The 17,862-nt window shown below is 40.0% G+C and overlaps 1 protein-coding gene across 5 annotated transcripts in view; it reads left to right on the top strand.

Annotated features, from left to right (window-relative positions):
- The window catches only part of LOC128579317 (leucine-rich repeat-containing protein 37A2-like), a 63,767-nt gene that overhangs the window by 42,976 nt on the left and 2,929 nt on the right, over positions 1-17,862 (top strand). For 4 of the 5 annotated variants that reach the window (XM_053581461.1, XM_053581463.1, XM_053581462.1 and 1 more), the window contains 5 exons: positions 5,636-5,707; positions 6,436-6,510; positions 10,828-10,946; positions 12,787-14,576; positions 15,175-15,279. In XM_053581461.1, the coding sequence (XP_053437436.1) occupies positions 5,636-5,707; positions 6,436-6,510; positions 10,828-10,946; positions 12,787-14,576; positions 15,175-15,279 (2,161 nt within the window). Of the gene's footprint in view, positions 1-5,635; positions 5,708-6,435; positions 6,511-8,803; positions 9,033-10,827; positions 10,947-12,786; positions 14,577-15,174; positions 15,280-17,862 lie in introns of those variants that run through there. The other variant, XM_053581464.1, reaches the window with a different exon arrangement.

Genomic DNA, 17,862 nt, shown 5'->3' with positions numbered 1-17,862 from the left:
CATTAAACTTGTGTTTGAACCATGAATTTCCCTTTATGTTTCAAAAGACTTGCAGCAAATAAAAACTGGGAACATTTAATGTGCATATATGTACTAAACACCCATATATATTTGTGATTAAAATGGGAGAAATCTTGCTAATTATATGTCACAGAAGAGCAAAATTCTATTCAAATTTGTACCTCTCTTTACTGTAAGGCATAGAGAATGCATAATGGTTTTCCTTGATTTGCCCATATAATTGGTAATGGGTACTAACTTAATAGATGTGTGTGATATAAAAGTAGTATATCCTGTTCTACCACTTTATGTTATCCCTTCCCTTTTCTGCAAAGGTACTATTGGCTGAAAGAAAAACATTTTGGTTAGCTTTGTATGACAGTATTTCCTGATATAGTTATTCTATAAAAATTGGTTTTATAATCATGAGTGGAAAAGGGCAGGTTGAACGAGTTGACTGAATCTTTTTTTTTTTTTTTTTGGTAGAGATAGAGTCTCACTTTATCACCCTGGTAGAGTGCTGTGGCGTCACATAGCTCACAGCAACCTCCAACTCCTGGGCTTAAGCGATTCTTTTGCCTCAGCCTCCCAAGTAGCTGGGACTATAGGCACCCAACACAATGCCTGGCTATTTTTTTTTGTTATTGCAGTTTGGCCCAGTTTGGCTGGGGCCAGGTTTGAACCCGCCACCCTCGCCATATGGGGCGGGCGCCCTACCAGCTGAGGCACAGGCGCCACCCAGAGGTGACTGAATCTTAAGCTGAGTGCACCTCCTGCCTTGGCTGTTCCTTCAACTGAGTGCTGCACATCATGGGCTCTGCCTGTGAGAGAAAAATCCCGGTGCTTGGTGTCCCTGCATGACATGGAATTTTGCATGTAGATCAATTTAAAATATACCTCTTTACATAATTTGCATAATTTTAAAAGACAATGTTGCCAAACTTTTGAAATGTTAATATTCAAACTGAAAATCTCCACTTCATGTAACATCTTCCTCTGCTTTATAATCCCAGCCAGTGGTTTAATCTGTTCCAGTGTCAACTGCCATGTGCTCTGCTTCAAGGGGGAACCTAGTTTTTTGTGAATTTTTTGTACGTTAGTATTTGTTACAAATAATTTAGCAAATGCTTTCTATTTCTCTTGCTTGTGCATATCTTGGCTGGCGTTACAGAAAAATAGTGCAGACATTATTTCCTTACTGGGGAATGGGTTTGTTTCCTTTTCTTTCTTTCTTGTTTTAGTTTGTGTGTGGGTTGGGTAGGGGAGGGGTGGTTTATGTTGAATCTTTAGTTTTTCTTCTGCATGGTACATCATTTTGTGGGATCTTTAGTAAAGTTCATACTGTATGAATAAGAAAACAAAATATTTGAAACTTGAAAAAAAAAATCTTAAGCCACCACGCCTGGTTTAAGTGTTTTATTTTGGTTCACAATTTCTCCCTTTGGCCAAGATCTGTGCCCCCACCCCCACCCCCCGGCTTAAGATTTTATTTTGGTTCACAATTCTTCCCTTTTGGCCAAGATCCACCAGAGGCACCATTGATGGCCAGACTCTTATTTTGTCCCATCCCGAGAGCAAGACTGGATGTTCGGGCCAGGTTTGTTAGAAGGGAAGGGTGACTCACCTGGGCAGTGCAAAAGTCTGTGCTCAGGGGCAGTTAGAGAACTCTTTCAAATACAGGGGTGTAGGGTAGCTGGTAGGCAAATTCTACAGCTTGCCAAGAATGTTAGGGTCCTTTGGTGTGAATTTCTGAGGGGGTGTGGGTAACTAGACCCTTTGTGTCTTTGTCTTAGGAGGAAAGGAGGAGGAGGAGGGTGAAGGGTTTGTGTGTGGCTATGTTAGGCTCCAACAGCTGGGATGGTATGGCCCCTGCCCTGGTTCCATCTAGGCCCTTGGTGGGACCCTCATGGCCAAGAGAACTGAAGAGCCAAAAGGACTTACATCCATGAAGTGTTTTAGGCCAGATGGGACTGGAGGTGGACAGGTACTCATGGAGGCTTTTAAACCTTCTAGACAACATGAAGGTAAAAATCAAAATGTTAAAGGCAAGGCTACAAAATTAATTGATCTGTGTTGTGCTACTATATTTTGAGGTTTAGTTGCAGGCTTGTAACAAAAAGGCCAAGGAATTTAGAAACTTAATCACTTAAGCTAAGGAATTTAGAGACTTTTGTTGTGTCACCTTATTTTAGTCTCTTTAGTGATTTGTCCTAAGGTGGCTAATAAATTTCCTGTTACATCTTTTTTTGTATAAACCCCATCCTGAGGACAATTATGCTCAGGATGGATGTTTGGACCACATGGCCCAAAAAGGCAAAGTTTCTCATTTAGTATTTGTTTAGGCTTCTGTGTACCTATCCTTGATCTTGATCTACTTTAATCTATAGAACTAAACGTTTTCCCTATGTCTTTGAACATATTTCAAATAGTTGAATTAAATTCTTGTCTAGTAAGCCCAATATCTTGACTTCCTCAGGGACAGTATCTACTGATTGCCAACCCCCACACCCACCCCTGTGCATGGTTTCTTTGTGTCCCTTATAAATTGTGTTGAAAATTGGATATTTTAAATAATACTACGTATAATGTAACAATTCTAGAAATCAGATCCCTGCCACCAGGGTTTGGTGTGTACTGCTGCTTATTATAGTAGTTATTAATTTATTTAGTAACTTTTTGGAACTAATTTGGTAAAGGCTTGTATTTGTTGTCATGTGTGGCCACTGAAATCTCTACTAGGTTAGGTTAGTCTGCTGATGAATGAACAGAGATTTCCTTAAAAGTCTAGAACCAGTAAGTCTCCGAGATTTTCCCAAGGGGCTTGTGTGCGTGTTAGGGCGTACCTTCAGCACTCAGCAAGATGGTTTTATAGCTCTGCCTTAGCTTTCATTTCCTGCTTTGTGCAGAACCTCAAAATCAGACATGGATGAGAGGTTAGGGACTTCTCTGATGTTTCCTGACCAGGCTCACAGTCCTAAATATGTATATGACCTTCCAGATTTCAAGGAATATGACTCATGGTCTTCCAGTTTAACAAGGAAATGTTGGAGTATTTCAGAGTTCCTATGGATATCTCATTCCTAGGCCTTTTCTATTAAGTTTTGTTAGTTTGTTTGTTTGTTTTTGAGGCAGAGCCTCAAGCTGTCACCCTGGGTAGAGTGCTGTGGCATCACAGCTCACAGCAACCTCCAACTGCTGGGCCCAAGCGATTCTCTTGCCTCAGCCTCCCAAGTAGCTGGGACTACAGGCGCCCGCCACAACGCCCAGCTATTTTTTGGCTGTAGTTGTCATTCTTGTTTAGTAGGCCCGGGCTGGATTTGAACCCGCCATCTCTGGTGTATGTGGCTGGTGCCTTAGCCGCTTGAGCTGCAGGTGCCAAGCCATCTATTGGTAAAAGGTGCCAACTTTTACCCATCGCCTCATGTAGCTGCCATGTTAAGACACTTCTTATAATTGTCTTCCACAAACACCCTTTTAGGTCAAATAGAAGCAAGCCTTTCCAGGAAGGTCTTCCATGTAACAAACAGGTCAAATAATGACAGTTCATTGGAATTGTGGCTTTGAAAGAGCTCTGGCTCCATTTTGCTCCCTCCTTTTGGTACTAGAGATGTGGGCTAATTTTTGTTGTTGTTGTTGAGTCTCACTTTATTGTCCTTGGTAGAGTGCTGTGGCGTCACACAGCTCACAGCAACCTCCAGCTCCTGGGCTTAGGCGATTCTCATGCCTCAGCCTCCCAAGTAGCTGGGACTACAGGCGCCCACCACAATGCCCAGTTGTTTTTTTGTTGCAATTTGGCTGGGGCTGGGTTTGAACCCGTCACCCTCGGTATCTGGGGCTGGTGCCCTGCCCACTGAGCCACAGGTGCCACCCAGATGTGTGCTATTTTTAAGGCTACTACTGAGCTGGGAGCAAAAGATGGTCTAGGGTAAGCTAAAACAACACAAATCTCATTGTTTTTACTGAAATTTAGCCATTTTTCCTGAATAAACACTCCTTGGGTTGCTGCATTGTGACTTTGATTAAATTTCTAGAGTTCTGAAAACATTGATTCTGGACATTTTGGCCATATTTTTGTTGTTGTTGTTGTTGTTGTTGTTTTCATGAAGGGATGAATTTTCAGATGTCTTTACTCCACCATTTTCACTGCTGTCACCTACAACATGGTTTTCTTCCCCTTTTTTTTTTGAGACAGAGTCTCACTTTGTTACCCTCAGTAGAGTTCTCTGGCGTCATTGGTCACAGCAACCTCTCGGGCTCAAGCGATTCTCTTGTCTCAGACAAGAGTACTTGCCTCCCGAGTAGCTGGGACTACAGGTGCCCACCACAACGCCAAGCTCTTTTTTTTTTTTTTAGAGGCAGGGTCTTGCTCTGGCTGAAGCTGGTCTTGAACCTGTGAACCTGTGAGCTCAAGCAATCCACACACCTTGGCCTCCCATAGTGCTAGGATTGCAGGTGTGAGCAACCACGCCCAGCCTACAATATGGTTTTAAATCTCTAAAGTCTCCATGGCCATGGGCTAATTAAATATTTAATCACGGGAAGTGATTGGGAAAAGGAGTAGAAAGAGAAATGTCATTCTCAAGAGGTTCTCCCAGATGAATAGATGAAGTTTAGAAAGGTATTTTATATTTAGTTGCCACAGAATTAAGGTTAAAGTAACAGCTATTTTAAACCTTTTTTCTTCAGAGAAGATAAACACAGGCTTTGCAATCAGAACTAACTTTAAATTTCAGCTTTGCTTCTAACTAGCTTAGTGGTCTAGGACAAATTATATAAACTCTCTGTGCCTCGGTTTCCTCATTTATAAAAGATAATATTTACCACGTAAGCTTATTCTGAGGACTAAATGTAAAATGCTGATCACAAACGACCGGCAGCCCAATAGATATTAGCTATATAATTGTTATTTTTATAATGTTCTGCAGATGTACACTAATAATTGTTGAGTAGAGTTAACCTAAAGGCAGATTTTCTTTTCTCTCTCGCTATTTCTCTCTTTTGCTTTGTTTGTTTGCTTTTAAGAATGGAAAAAAAAATCTGTTCCAGCATTTTGGAATACAAATTTACATCAAAATTAATTTATTCGTTTTACTGATATTTAAATAAAATGATTTTTTCAACAAACATTGATTAAATATCTAGTAATTTTCAGGCACCATGCCAGGCACAGGTATGACAATGTCACTAAGTTGTGGTCCCCACTCTCGAGGGGCTGACAGTCCAGGAGACTGACGAGTGCCCAGGTGATTACAAGCACAGTAACAAAGGCTGTGATGTGAGTGCAAGTGTGTGACAAGAATTCCCTTCTCTCAGATTTATCCCTTTTTCTTTAGCTCTAAAGCCAAGGATTTGGTCCATTTTTTTCTTAATCAGATAAATTAAACCACGGATTTAAAAAAATTTTCAAAAGATGAAAGACAAACACCTCAGATTATGGAGGGTAACTGGCATAATAAACCTGGGTTGTTCCCAAAGGAAAAGTGCTTGGCAGAGTCTTAGGATGATTTAAGGGAAAAACAGAAAATGTTTTTATTTTTTTACCTACAAGTTTCATACTAAAAAACGACTATAAACTCTTTGTGGAGTTACATGTACATTGAAATACAGGTATTTTTAATTCAATTGCATTTTTCAGAATTCTCAATCGTAATCCTCTGACAACTGTTGAAGATTCATATCTTTATAAATTGCCAGCATTAAAATATCTGTAAGTATTGCGGTCATCTCATGAATCATGAGATTATTTCTGCTGTTATTTTTTATTTTCATCAAAGATTAAGTATGTTGAATTTAGGCTAAAAAGTCATAATTTAAACTTTAACTGGTTATTAAAAAAAGGTTATTGGCAAAGAAAAGAGATTAAGAATGGATGTGTAATGAATGGGCAAGACAGCCAGCAGGGAAAGAGAACAGTAGTATTGAGGAATGTATATAAATATAATATATATAGATGCATGTAGGAATATCATTTATCCCAGAAAGCAAAAAAGAATAGATGCTTCTATTTTAAAAATAAAAAATAAAGGGCTGTGCCTGTGGCTCAAAGGAGTGGGCGCCAGCCCCATATGCCGGAGGTGGCGGGTTCGAACCCAGCCCAGCCAAAAACTGCAAAAAAAAAAAAACACCTCCCCCCTAAAAAAAAAAAAAAAAAAAAGAAGTAATCCTGAGAGGTGAATCCAATAAGAAAATGGGAAGATAAATGTTAAAAAGTGTATACATTCCATTATTCGATGTCATTAATTTGATGCTGCAAATGAAGATAATTACATTTCTTCAGTAAAAGCTCTGTAATCATCTTCTATGACAAACTCTTGAGCTGGCTTGTTTTATACAGAAACAAAAATTGAAGTGCTGACATGTCCTTGAAATATGTTTTTAAGTACAGAATTTTTCTGTTGGGGTTAATATCTTGACTCTTCGGACTTTCTCCTTCAGAGACATGGGAACAACACAAGCCCCACTTACAACAGTCGAGAACATCCTCATGACAACTCTTGAGTTGGAAAAACTGTAAGTTATTTTTTTCTTAGCTTTATTTTCACTTAGTACGTTTTTTAGGTTTATATTTTCTTAAGTCAGTTTTTGTGAGGTATAATTTTTATGCAGTAAAATTCACTCTTTTTAGGTGCACCAACCAATGAATTTTCACAAATGTATAATTATGTAACCACCATCACATTCCCCAAATAGAATGTTTCTGGTGCCCTAAAAAAAGCCTCTCATGTTCCTCTGCAGTCGGTCCCCTCCTCCCACCATCAGCCCCTGGCAACCACAATCTGATTTACATCCCCATAGTTTTGGCTTTTCCCGACTGTCTTAGAAATGAAATCAGATGTAGTATGTAACCTTTTGTGTGAAGCTTCTTTCACTTAGCATAATTGTTTTGATATTATATTACTATTCTTGTTGTATCTGTCAGTGCAGTTAGTTCTCTCCTCATTCACAGCTTCAACCAAGCACAGATGGTAAATATTTGGTGTGGGGTGGGCGGGTGGGGGAGAGAATAAACTATAAAAAATAATATGTGTTAAAATACAGTATAGCAACAATGTACATGACCTTTACACTGTATTACATAATATTCTAAGAGTAATCTAGAGATGATTTCAAGTATACTAGAGATTATATGCAAATATTATAGCATTCACAGATTTTGGTATCTGCAGAGTCCTGGAACCAGTTCCCCACAGATAGCAAGGGACAGTGTCGTATGGCTATATCAGCTTATCCTTTCACCAATTTATGAACAATTGGGTTGTTTTCATTTTTTTGGCAATTATGAAAACTGCTAAGAACACTCATACTCATGTCTTTGTGTGAACATACGTTTTCATTTCTTTCAGGTAAGTACCTAGGGTGGGACTACTGTATCACATCCTAAGTATATATTTAACTTTTTAAGAAACTGCTAACTTCTTTCCTAAAGCGGCTGTACTATTTTCTATTCCCACCAGCAATGTGAAAGTTGCAGTTGCTACAGGTATTCAGCGGATCCTTATTTCAGTTTTCTTGAAAAATCTACTAGTAGATGTATAGTGGAATCTCATTGTGGTTTTAATTTGCATTTCTGTAATAGTTAATGCTATTGAATATCTATTCATGTGTAAATATCTTCTGTACTGAATTATCTGTTCAAATCCGATCCTGTAGTTTAATTGATATTTATCTTCTTGTTCAGTTTTAAGAGTACTTTTTATACTCTAGATACAAGTCTTTCAGGTATGTGTTTAGTAACTATCTTTTCTCTTTTCTCAGGTTGTGGTTTGTCTTTTCATTCTTTTTAAATTTTATGTATGTGTGTATGTATGTATGTATGTATTTATTTATTTTTTGAGACAGGAGTCTCACACTGTCACCCTGGGTTGATTGCCATGGTGTTATAAATCATAGCAACCTCAAACTCCTGGGCTCAAAACCAGAAAACTGAAATATAAGGATCTGCTGATCCTCTTGCCTCAGCCTCCCAAGTAGCTTTGTACCCACCACCATACCCACCTACTTTTTCCACTTTTAGTAAAGACGGGATCTTGCTCTTGCCCAAGCTGGTTTTAAACTGAGCTCAAGCGATCCACTCACCTTGTCCTCCCAGAGTGCTAGGATTACAGGCGTGAGCCACTGTGCCTGGCCTGTCTTTTCATGCTGTTAAAAGTATTTGAGCCCAGGTTTTGTAATTTGTAATTTGAGGTTACAGCACAGGTTTTGTAATTTGTAATTTGAGGTTACGGCAAGCTATAAAGATGCCACCACACACTAGCCTGTGTGAGTGAGACCCTGTCTCAAAAAGAAAAATAAAGGAAGAAAAGGAAAGAAAACCGTAGGTGTTGTTTAGTTTCCAAATATTTGGCGATTTTTCAGATCTTTCTGTTGGTTTCTAATTTAATTTCATTATGATCAGAGAACACATATTGAATGACTTGAATTCTTTTGAATTTATTCAAATTTGTTTTATGGCCCAGAATATTGTTGCATAGCTCATTGATGCTCTATTCATGTTTTATTTTGTTTCTCCTTGTGTTTCATTTTGGGAAGTTTTAAGTTTTTGAAATAACGATTTTAATGTCCTTGCCTGCTCATTCTATCCATGTAGGTTCTGAGTTGGTTCTTATTGATTGCTTTGTTTCTTTACTATGGGTCATATTTTCTTGCTTCTTTTCATGTTTGGTAATTTTCTATTGGATCTTGGTACGTGTTGCCTCATGGATCATGAGATTGTCCTATCTAGCTTATGCTAACAGGCAGTCTTCCTAATCTTGAGCAACATCTAATTATTTTTTGATACTTTTGTGTGGTTCTTTTCCTAGCCTCAAGTAGTTTCCTCATACACGTGCACCAATCAGTACTTTGCTGAACACTCAAGAGCTCCCTCTGTGTGTCTCCTGAGTTCATGTTCTGTGTGCCTCTTTTCTCTCTAGTACTCTGCTTTGAGACTTCTAGCCACCTTGGTTTTCCCAGACTCTCAGCTCCATTTCCTTAATCGAAGAGTCCACCAGTTTCCTTTCCTAGCACCATGACCTGGAAACTCTCTCAAAGAAGTAAGCTAGGGCAGCCACGGGGCTCACTTCATTTATTTCACATCTTACAGAGATCACTGTCCTTCATTGCCTGATGTCCAGTGTCTTTAAAACTGTTGTTTTGTTTCTTTTATCTGGTATTTTGGTTGTTTCTGGCCAGGGGTGCAATGTCCCTGTTATTACATCTTGGCCAGAATCTAATAATAATCTTTAAATCTGTTTTGTTTTGATCCAGGATCCGATCAGAGATCAGGCATTGCTCGTTATGTCTCTGTTTCCTTTAGTCTAAAACATTTGTCTACTTTTTCTTGGTCTTTCATGCATTGAAGAGTCTAACAGGGTTGTTTTGTAAATTCTCCCACAATCCGGATTTGTCTATTTCCTCATGATTAGATTCAGGTAAAACATTTTGAGGAAGAATACTATTAATAAATAGACGATGTGTTCTTCCTACCTCATGACTTCAGATGGCCCATAATGCTAAGTTTGATCACTTGATTACAAAGTGATATCTTCTAGAGCTCTCAATTATGAAGTTATTTTTTCCATTGTTAATTAATATGTGTAAATACATTTGATCTTAGACAAAAGTCCAAGAAGAAACAATAATAAGTATAAATAATCTCCGTGGTGATGCTTTGAGATCAGTGAAAATCCTGCTTTCAAAACATGTTTTTACCCAACTGTGCATCAGTGAGGCAAGAGAATCGCTTAAGCCCAGAAGTTGGAGGTTGCTGTGATCTGTGATGCCATGGCACTCTACCCAGGGCGACAGCTTGAGGCTCTGTCTTAAAAAACAAACAAACCAACCAACTGTGTATCAGTGATAATCACTATCCAAATCCATTATTATTGTGTTTGCAAAATGACACTTTTCTAATTATATCATTCCTTCTACATAGCTGGCATTATTCTATTAATATTAAAGAAGAGCTGGCCCTCTTTCCCTTTTGTGAATTCATGGATTCTTCTGTGAATTCATGGATTCTTCTTTATAGTAATTATGTTGTACCTGATTATCATCATTATTATTTTGAAGGCTGAAATTGTCCACATTTGGCCAATGAAATCTTCATTATTCTTCAACCCTATAAAGTGGTTTAAACTAAGCTATCATTTATGCCCAGAGTAATTTCTAATATTTACCGCTCCCAACAGTAATTGAGAAAGGAATTCTAGAAGTTTTGGGCCTCCAGACTCTTCTTAGAAGTCTGCCTCCTGTGTCCTCTCAACCCAAAGTGAGACAGATTTTCTTCTTCTGTCTTCTATGGGAGAAGATAATTTCTGAATGAAACTACAAATCAGTGTCACCCAATTCTAATTCCTTTTTTAAAAATTTATTATTTTAAGAGATGAGGTCTTGCTATCTTGCCTAGGCTGGTCTCAAAGTTCTGGCCTCAAGCAATCCTCCCACCTTACTCTCCTGAGTGGCTGCAACCACAATGCCCAGCTAATTAAAAAAAAAGTTTTGTAGGGGCAGGGTCTTGCTATGTTGCCCAGGCTGGTCTCAAACCCTAGCACCAAGCAATCCTCCTGCTTTAGCCTCCCCTGTAGCTGGAATTACAGGTGAAAGCTACCATACCTGGCACCTCTAATCTCTATCACGTTTACTCTAGGCATACCATAACCACTGCCATGTTCACCCATCTCTCTGTCTCCTTTCCTTTGGGCTTTCTGGTTCCTACCCAACAACTGACCAGGCCATATGCCTCAAGAACTCTTTTTGCCTAGCCCTGCGGTAGTTTCAACCTCCCTCTTCTACCAACTGAAGTCATCCCTTTACCATTAATTTAATTCTCTGCGTTTCCATTTATAGGATCTTACCTAGCCATATGGCCTGCTGCCTCTGCCAATTTAAAAATAATATTGAGGTTGTCTGCAAGACAGTGAAGCTACATTGTGATGCATGTATAGGAAACAGCACAGAAGATTGTTGTGAGTTTAAATTGCTTAATGATAAATTGTTTTAATTTTTATTTTGTTTTATAAGTTTTTAATTTGAGAATTTTTAAGCTAATGATGAAATTGCTTTATTCTTGTTTATTCGTTCAGAGTTAAACTCCCTGTATTTCTGAACTACTCCCTGGCTGAAAGTCAGGTTCTCAATTATTATTACATAATTTAATAATGTAACTGTTCCACATCCATAAAGGACAGAGAGGAAGGAACGGAAGGGGGAGAGTATAACATTAGCGGCCACATACTCTGTACTGTGTCTCTGCTTGGTGTTTTGCCCCCCACCAATAACTTGTCTCTACAGCTCCTCAAAGTTTGTAACTGGTTTTATATCCATTACGTCTCAAGAGCTCTTTGCCTTATAGGACAGGTATAGATCGGGTTTTGGTTCGTTTATTTTTACAAAGAGTATAAGTGATATTTGGAGCCTGAGAGTTTCCAGTTGCATGAGCAGAAATTGCTACCTGGCCCTTCTAAAGAAACAGAGGGCTTTTCCATTCTTAGACTCTCCAACTCTGAACTTGCTCTAAATCTAAAGCATTTATATCCACAGAACAAACACTCGCGTGCTTTTTTAAGTGTTTTTCTCATATTACGTTTATTAGCACTAACTTCATCAAAATGTGACTGCTTTCATGTCCAGACAATTTGAATACAGATCTCTACCCGTGATACTAAAGTTGCGTACTTTCCAAAACAATTTTTCACATATTATATTATATTGTATTCGTCTCTTCTCTCCTGAAAGTAGGCAGAACAAACATTTTTAATCTTGTTTTACAGATGAGGAAAAACAAGATCAGAGGCGTTAAGTGCTATAGCCTATTCTCAGGCCTTCTATCCCCAAATTTGGGTTCTCCATAGCCCATGTTCCTCATTTCTCATGATGCTTACCTACTCCTCTGACCTTTAACCACTACCACAGAAACTTTTAATTCTGGACAGGAACCCAGCTACACAATGGTACACTTGTTTTTCATGCAGTTAGAAGCTTTGGATGGTTCCACAAGTAAAGCTGGGAATTATAGACATGAAACGAAAGCAAAGTGGGCATCTGACAAAAGTTACTTTTTCCTTTCTGCATTTTAGGAAGACAAGTAATGTTTATCTAAAATTGTTGTTACTCCTTAGATTCATTGAACATGCCACATAAGCATGTAATCTGGAAATTAAAAACCTCTTAACCTCCATCCCAGATCCCAGCCCAAATTGAGGAAAGAACCAGAATCTACCTAGTGTTTTTTCTGTGCAGAACCTCCTATTATCCAGGCTAGGATACATGAGAGCAGGGGCCAAGAAGAGGAACTGGTGGGGAGATGACAAGGCCATGTCCAGATAAGGATGTCTTAGCAATAGGATTGGGGCCTCCACATTAGCATCTCTTCTCTTGGTCCCCTTAGCGAACTGTCTTTCATCAGAGTCATCTACAAGCATGCCCCCTCTGCATCTGAGGCAGGACAGTCTGGGCTGCAGAAGGGCTGGTTCAGCCAGGAGCAGGGAGCAAGGGTCTCCCATCTTGGGCATTTACTGAGTGCTGGGCAAGTGGATTTGAGGGACCAGTGGAATAACCCCAAGTAGAGTAACTGTATGTCACATTATGGAATGTTCTGAGTAGGTAGCCACTTTTCCCAAAGATATTTTTCTCCTTTTATTATTCCATTGTATAGGTTTAAACTGGGGTTTCTTTTTTTCCTCTCTAAGTGGCACTCTTCTGTTTGCTGACTCCTAATTTCTTTGACTGGGTTATATGGCTGTGGATTGGCAAAAAGCTATGCCATCAGCCTTCCATCGTCAAAAGCAGTCTCTTCTTTTTTGACAGTTGAAGAAGCAAGTGTAGGAAATGCGGAGGGAGCGCTCATGAAGGTATTACAGGCTCGGAAGAAGCACACGAGCACCGAGCTGACCATTGAGCCAGAGGTATCCGCAAATAAAAATGGCGTCAGCTTGTCAGGCTTCACGAGTGACCAGATGGACTTCAATGATGAAAGCGATGTCATTAGTGCACTTAATTACATATTGCCTTATTTCTCAGAGGGAAATCTAGAAGATGTAGAATCAACATTATTACCATTCATTAAACTGCTTTTCTCAAATGTGCAGGAAGGAGAGAAGCCCCTAAGTCATATGAAAAACAATACAAAGGCTCAGCCTCTTGAATCTGGACCCAGCAATTCAGCTTACAAAAATAAACTGAGGAAGCTCTATTTCCTGGAAAATTTGTTAGATGCAGAAATTCAAGAAAAAATCGATGAGGTTAAAAAGAAAGAAAAAACTGCCATGCTTATGCAGTCTGGCCTTTTAGGTCCCAAACTTAAACGCCAAATCTTTCCCAAAAAAGTGGCAACTGCTGAATCACAGGAAAATAGCCTGACAGAGAGTGAGAGTGGAGACAGGGGGCTGAAGAAAGTGACGCTATTCCTCAAAGGGCCCAAGCGCCTACGGAGAAAGCTCTTACAGGAGGCAAGAATCAAGAGGAAACAGGGTACCTGGCCGACAGCGAAGAAAGTGGCCGAAGAAAGAACGCTTGGGAAACCAATCCCGAGTGAAAGGACACAGTTTGACGTGGTGCAGAGGCCTCGGAAGTTTGTGGGAAGCTCCTTCCACGCCGAGCCTTCCTTCACGCAGACGCACAAGGCTGCGGTCTCTTCTTTCTTCAAACAGTATATTGGCATGCCTTCTACTTCTGCCACCTCAAAATCCCTACCTGAGGTTAAAAAACAATCAAAAGACATGAGCGACACCATTTTTGTTTTAGAAGATGCAAATGCTAGAGTTAAAAGTATGGAAGCTGGTAAACCAATTGTACATTCTAGAAGAAAATACCGCTTTCATAAACCTCATTCCCATGTGGCCCACAGAACACCTGCGGCCAAACTAAGTCAAAAGTTTAGAAAAGAAACAGTGTTCCATGGACAGATGCCTGTAAAGCGGCCTCCATTCTCTGCAGTAAGGAGCCTTATAAATTCCCCGTCACATGGGGTTTTTCCACCTTCAGAAGAGCTGAGTCCTCAGGAGAATCCTTTTCCAGAATCACTTGCTCCTTCAGAATCTGTTACAGAAATCACTACTGTATCCCCTCTAGGAAATGGTATTGAAGAAAACAGTTTTATGGAAAACACTGCTATACCTGAAGAAACTATCTCTGAAAGTACAAATGATAAGAATCCTTCCACTATAGATTCCACTGGGACGGCGTTCTTAATACCGACTGTTAAACAAATCAATGAAACTCTGTGGGAATACCACAACACGGGCACTGACTTACCCAACATGGAAAAAAGCTTCACTTACCCATTGCTCGCGTCCCCGGGTGATCAATTTGAAATGCAGCTAAACCAGCAGCTCCGATCCCTCATCCCCAACAACGACGTGAGAAGGCTCATTTCTCACGTTATCCGGACTTTGAAAATGGACTGCTCTGAGACCCATGTGCAACTGGCCTGTGCCAAGCTCATCTCTAGAACAGGTCTCCTGATGAAGCTTCTGAGTGAGCAGCAAGAAGTAAAAGTATCCAAGGCAGAATGGGATACGGATCAGTGGAAGAGTGAGAACTATATCAAGGAGAGCACAGAAGCCCAGGCTGAACAGAAAGAGCAGGAGTCAAGTGAGGTAAGGATGACTACGGGAACATGAGACCTGGACTTTTCCATCAGTTCAGGGGTGTCCAGCCTACAGCCTGTGGGCCGCATGATGATTCTGTGAGGACTTTTTTTTCACTTACATGTGGTGTCAGATATCATGAAAAGTATGCACAGACACCCCCTCCTTTTTTTTTTTTTTTTTTTTTTTTTTGCTAATCAGCTTTCATTAGTATTTGTGTATTTACTCTGTGGCCTAAGACAACTCTTATTCTTCCCATGTGTGACAGAGGAAAAAAAGGTTGGATACCCTTGGTTTAGAATATACCATGAAAGCATCCATGCAGCAAGGCCCAGGTAGACAAGTCCATATTTTATCTTGGCCATGTAATTTTGGCCATGACAGTGATCTCCCACTTTGCTCATTTAGAGAATGAAGCAGACAGAACACTCAAGATAAAGAAGATGTAGAACAAAATACTCAATAGTAAGATTATGTAACACATTAGATTTGCTTTGTTCTTTAAGAACCTATAAGCTACTTACTTGGGAGGGTGGAGTTTTGAATAGTTAGATCTCATTCTTTCCATCTCTTTGGTGGTTTTTTAATTATTCTTTCCCTTTTTTAGCTCACTAAAGGAGTTCCAGGATATGGCTATAACAACAAACTCATCTTGGCGATATCTGTGACTGTAATAGTGATGATTTTGATTATAATTTTCTGTCTTATTGAGGTAAGGACAATCATTCAGGTTTCCAGAATAACATCCTTGCTAATAGATTCAGTACTCATGAACTGAAAATCAAAGCCACTATCCCACCTACTATTACTTGACATTCCTCTTCAGTCACTACGACTAAGGTATGCATTGTTCTTTACTGTAATATATACCAAGGATTTTTTTAAAGTAACCCCTCTCCCAGGAGATCGCTATAGAACTGAAACCAAGATAACAAACCACTAGATTATTTGGAGAAATTAAGTTTAAGAAAGCCAAAGTTGAAGTGATAGGAAAGTTTTTCCAACCCAAAACTGTCAATAATTTTGTGTACTCACCAATCACTCTCATTCTACCACTGATTTCTTTCCTTGTTGCTGAAATGACAAGAGATGTATTATCTCCACCCTCACGGAGCTGTCATTACCCTGGGGAGAAAGGACACAGCAAGAGATAGAGGTGTCATCTTATAGATTCATTAGATTCAGGTAGCATCCTCCTTCTCCACTGTGCAAGGCATTGTCTACACAGGTTCAGTTAAAGCACCTCAGCTAAACCTTGCACCTGGCTATTCCAAAGTGTGTCATATTTACAGTGGCCTGTTCCTGGCGCTTGCCTGTGTTTACCTTTTGTTCAATAGGCCATTTCATAATGGCCTATTACTTTACCCAACATGTAGGTGCTAGCATATTAAAAGAATGGTTTAATAAGCTGACAATCATGATTTTACCCCACCATCCAACCTAATTTACCTTATTTGATTTACTTTTTCTATTGTGGCAACCCTCTGTTCTAGCCAAAGCAGCCCACACCATATCCCAGTCACATCATGCGTATCCCTGCTTTCATCTGTGCCTTTACCCATCCAGAATTCTCTTACTAAACTCTGCCCATGGAAATCCTGTGACTCTGTTCAAATTCAAGTTCATCTTTCTTTCTGATGCCTTCTCTGAATACTCCAGCCTGCCTGGGCCTAGTCTCTCTGTGAGGTTTGTCACCATTTCTTGGAGGATATGGTGAAGCATTTTCCCTCCCCTGAGAACTTAAAAATATGGCAAACCATTTTCTTAAAGATGCTATCCAAGAAAGAACCCCAAGATCAGGACAGAATGAAGCAGAGGAGAGCTGTGTGGACCAAGTGGCTCCTGGTCTATCAGATGGGAGCAGAACCTGGCTGATATACGGATTAAGTGGCCCTTATCTGGATGCTCAGGATCAGAAGTGTTTCAGATATCAGATTTTTTTTCAAATTTTGGAATATTTGTATTATACTTAACCAGCTGAGCATCCCTAATCTGAACATCTAAAATCCAAAATGCTCCAGTGAGCATTTCCTTTGAGTGTCATGGTGGTGATCAGAAAGTTTCAGATCTTGGAGCATTTTGGATTTCAGGTTTTCAGATTAGGGATAATCAACCTGTTAATACAGGGACTTTGGCATCCTTGGATTTGGGTATGCTAGGCTGAGGGGAGTGGATCCTGGAATGAGTTGCCTGCAGATACCAAGGAAAGAGCCAAAGAACCATTAAACAGGATAGAATTTCTGTCTTCAGACCAGGTGCGATGGCTCATGCTTATAATCCTAAGGATTATAAGGGAGGATTATAATTGCTTGAGCTCAGGAGTTGGAGACCAGCCTGAGTGAAAGCGAGATCTCGTCTCTACTAAAAGAAAAATTAGCCAGGGGTCATGGTGTGCACCTCAAGTTCCAGGTATTCTAGAGCAATGATTTTCAACACGTGTGTCATGGCAGGATCTTAGGTATGCCGTGAAAAACTTTTTAAAGGGCGTTATTAAATTATGTTCAAAAGAAGCTCAAAGCACAGTAAGTATATTCTCTTTTTACTCTTTTATTTGATCAACATAATTTAAGTGTGCTGCCAAAGTTTAACTGTAGGTTCGAGTGTGCTGTGAAAAGGTTGAAAAACACTGCTCTAGAGGCTAAGACAAGAGGATCGGTTGAGCCCAGGAATTTGATGTTGCAATGAGCTATAGTGATGGCACTGTACTCTAGCCAGGGCAACGGAGTGAGACTGTCTCAGAAAAATGATTTATGTCTTCAGAAAATATATCTTTTAGCCAGACATGGTGGTGCATACCTGTAGCTCCAGCTACTAGGAACTAGTAGCTGAGGCAGGAGATGCTGCCTTGAGCATCTGAGATGCTGAGGCAGGAGGCTTACTTGAGCCCAAGAATTTGAGGCTACAGTGAGCTATGATCATACCAGTATACTCTACCCCAGGTGACAGAGTGAAACCCTATCTCTAATAAAAAATTATAGATAGCTGGCTCGGCACCTGTAGCTCAAGTGACTAGGGCACCAGCCACATACAGGAGAGCTGGGGGGTGGGGGTGGGGGTGGCTGGGAGGGGGTTCGAATCCAGCCCAGGCTCGCCAAGCAACAATGACAACTATAACCAAAAAATAGCCAAGCATTGTGGTGGGCACCTGTAGTCCCAGCTACTTGGGAGGCTGAGGCAAGAGTTTGAGGTTGCCACAAAACTTAAGCCGAAGAGTTTGAGGATGCTGTGAGCTGTGACACCACAGTACTCTACCCAGGTGACACCTTTTGTTTTGTCTCAAAAAAAAAAAAAGGAA

This window comes from Nycticebus coucang, unplaced genomic scaffold, assembly GCF_027406575.1.
Source record: "Nycticebus coucang isolate mNycCou1 unplaced genomic scaffold, mNycCou1.pri scaffold_44, whole genome shotgun sequence".
In the NCBI taxonomy this organism is placed as follows: Eukaryota; Metazoa; Chordata; class Mammalia; order Primates; family Lorisidae; genus Nycticebus; species Nycticebus coucang.
This window is presented reverse-complemented; position numbering and strand designations above follow the sequence as displayed.